This window comes from Bison bison, unplaced genomic scaffold, assembly GCF_000754665.1.
Source record: "Bison bison bison isolate TAMUID 2011002044 unplaced genomic scaffold, Bison_UMD1.0 scf7180017850895, whole genome shotgun sequence".
Classification (NCBI taxonomy): Eukaryota; Metazoa; Chordata; class Mammalia; order Artiodactyla; family Bovidae; genus Bison; species Bison bison.
This window is the reverse complement of record NW_011481468.1, coordinates 28,636-31,919: the sequence shown is the minus strand read 5'-3', so window position 1 is coordinate 31,919 and position 3,284 is coordinate 28,636. Positions and strand designations below refer to the sequence as shown.

At 55.9% G+C, this 3,284-nt stretch overlaps 1 protein-coding gene across 1 annotated transcript in view; it reads right to left on the bottom strand.

Moving 5' to 3' along the window:
* Positions 1-756: 756 nt before the first annotated feature.
* The window catches only part of LOC104995561 (sodium/glucose cotransporter 1-like), a 17,945-nt gene continuing 15,417 nt past the window's right edge, over positions 757-3,284 (bottom strand). Inside the window, exons 6-8 of the mRNA XM_010849477.1 lie at positions 1,991-2,096; positions 879-959; positions 757-788 (exon numbers count right to left, since the gene is read on the bottom strand). Coding sequence (XP_010847779.1) covers positions 757-788; positions 879-959; positions 1,991-2,096 — 219 coding nt within the window. The remainder of the gene's footprint in view (positions 789-878; positions 960-1,990; positions 2,097-3,284) is intronic.

Genomic DNA, 3,284 nt, shown 5'->3' with positions numbered 1-3,284 from the left:
AAACCTGTGACCCACCACCAAGCTCAGTAAGGCTCCCCCAGCCAGGGGTGCAGGCGCCGTAACAAGCTGTCCGTGTGTCCGGGGCTTTCGTGCTTGAAGGGTGCGGCTCGGGCTTCTACCCCTGGTGCGCTTCACCAGCAAGTCACTAGCCGAGCAACTCGGCTTCCTCCTCAGTCAACTAAGGACAGGAAGCGTAGCGAGGCCTGGTGGCTGTGATGCTGGAGGAGGCAGGACAGCCAAAGCCCTGCCTGGCACCTGGTCCTCAGTTCGTATGCGCTGTCACCCTCGTTCATGGCTCTCACTAAGCACCCACTGTGTGCATCAAACTACCCACTGTGTGAAGGATATGATGGCTCCGGTTCTCAGAAGCTCTAGATCTGGGGGTCTGACTTATTTATGTAATACAATGAACAATCAAGGTAAGCACCAACAAAAAAACGTCGTGTTGGAAAAAAACAAGTGTCGTGTCGCGTGGCTGGTGATGCAAGTCCAGAGAACAAGGATGCAGAGGTGTGACAATCACGGAGTCACAGGTTTGGGGGCGGGTTTCCGCTGAGCCTGACAGATGGATTTAACTCAATGGGCAGAAGGAGAGGGGCTTCCGATGGAGCGGAAGGGCGTGGCTCCAGCGTGGCGGGCCACTCCCGACTGCTGCTCAAAGCCCTGGGGTCTGGCGCCACCCTCTGCTCCTCGACTCCTCTTTCTCCACGAGCAGAAGTTTCCACCCCAGGTGGTCAGCACGACCTCAGACAATGCTCACTCACGGGTCCTGAGGGCCTCGGTCCCGTCTGTGAGAGGACAGTGCTGAAATGGCCCCAGGCAGTGGCCAGAGCCCCCCAACCCCACCATGGTGCCCAGCAGTCTCTAGATTTACTTACCATAGCCCATTAACAAGACAGAGCCCAGAACCACGAAGCCAGCGTGTAAGAGATCAGTGTAAACCACGGCTGCAAAACCACCTGCGTGGGCGAGAGAGGGGCGAGGGAAGCCTGCCTGACTCGAGGGCGTCACTGTGCGTGCCCAGCGCACTTGTGTCCTCGTCTCCACACCCACAGCTCCACCTGTGGTTCAGCGGGCCTGGCTGCCGGCTACGCTGAGCCAGGTGCGTGCTGTTCTCCCCCCTGAACAGCCTCTGTGATCTGCTGCTGGAGTCTCACTCTGCCTAGCTATATCCCAATTTCCTTTTACTCCCATCTTCTGGATGAAAATCTGGTAGTTTTCCTAAGCAAAAAAAGTATACAGGTCTTCCCTGACTTAGATGGGGTTAAATCATGAGAAACTCATTGTTAAGCTGAAGGGATCACTAGATTGAAAATGCATTTTCTGTATCTCACCCCCCAAACATCACAGCTTAGCCTCGCCTACCTTAAACGTGCTCAGAACACACACACTAGCCTACAGCTGGGCAAAATCATGACCACAGCCTATTTCATAATGACATGATGGTCATCTCGGGTAACTTACTGAAGACCATGCCGTAGGCTGTCTGGGCAGAGGATGGTCGCTCACCCCATGGTCTTGTGGTTGATGGGGAGTGGCTGCCACCCAGGACTGTGACTGTATCATGTCACGTGTTGTTAACCCAAGATGGAATCAGTATTAAGAATTGAAGTGTCCACCTAAAAGGTCTCATCCGATGGCCTGCCCAGGTCACCAGCCACCAGGACGACCTAAAGCGGGCGCCTCCCTTCTCCCCGTCTGCACCCTGCCCCGTCATCCCACAGCCTGCTGCGTCAGGCCGGCCCCACCCCAAACACAGCCGCTGCCAGCCCTGCCCAGCCCCCTGGAGAGCCCCTGCCAGTCTGACGAGACTTCCGGGAGCAGGGCCCCACGCGGGCACCCCTGCCTCGTTTATGTTCAGGCCTCAGTGGTGTGACTCACAGTCTCAGGGAAAGTGCAAAAGCTGGACCTATCTCAAGTCTTCGGGTCTCCACTAAGAGGCAGAGCCTTCGTGTCAACACAGGTACCTGCAGGGTCAGAGTGACCTCACCTGTGACGGAGCATATGCCGGTGACTGACAGCAGGACCACAGTGGCCAGGTAAACATCCAGCCCCAGAACCAGCCTCATGAACACGGCGCCCGTGCAGATCTCCACCTGAAATGAGTACAAAGGCGGTGGGCTGCACCTGCATTCCCCAGAAAGACCCCGATCTCAGAGGCCGTCTTCAATCAGCAGGTCAACTCCATCCCCAGTGGACACTAGGGGAGGTCTCTCCACGTTCTGCTGGGTGACACAGCTGGTGGCCATAAGTTCAGCCAAGGTCAGCACTTTTAAGGCTTGGGTTAATCCAGTTAATGCAACTTAGTCTCTTCCTACTTGGAGCCTCAGAGTGGGGAGTGTGCTCAGAGAGCGGGCTTTTCCCGCAGTTTCACCAGCGGGGCAGGCAGAGGGGACAGCTTACTAGGACTGGCGAGCTTTTTCTGTAAAGGGAAGATGCTGAACGCTGTGGGCTTTGCGAGACATAGACTGCTTCTGGTTTTTACGGCCCTTTAAATGGTAAAGACCATCTTTAGTTCAAGCGCTGTACAAAGCAGACCTCTAGGCTGACGGCCTGCGGGCTGGCTCTGTCGACCGTGGGCTGTGCTGACGCCGACTCTGCAGCGTGTGCACTTCACTTACTGGCTAACCTCCCACCCCGCTCCTCTGGTCACCACACGCAGGGGCACGATCGGCAGAGGTCTTCCCAATGTATCCGTGCACACACTGATTGTTCACCAAGTGCCAACCACACGGTAGACACACGGCAGGGTTCAGAGGGCCCTAGGGTTACCAAAACTCGGCCAGTCTTCAAGGAGGACTCCCTCCTAATGTTTAGGAGGGAGGCAGACCACCAGATAGGCAATTTTCATGCAGTGTGATAAGCGACGCTCATTCAGTCATTCAAAGAATGCTTCTCTCCGTGTTTATGTGCTAACCACGTTCTCAGCACGCTTCCAGCCCCAGAGCTGGCTGGGAAGGCAGGGAGCAAGCCAGGCAAGGCCCAGGGGCTCAGGAAGCTCATCGGGGAGTGCAGACAGACAGTGAGGAGGGAACAGATCCGTCTTCTCACATGCTGGCATGTATCAGGAAACAGAAACAGTAATAGAGCGGAGAATGAATGGGTACACGCAAGGAAGGCCTCTCCCAGGAGGCGATATGTGAAAGATCTGGGGGAAGAACACTCCAGACGTAGTGCAGAGCAGGTGTCAAGGGCTGCAAGTGGGAATAAGCTCGTAGGATCCGAAACACAGTATGGGAAGGAGACCACGTCAGAGGCAGGGTCTGGACTGGCCTTACAGGCCA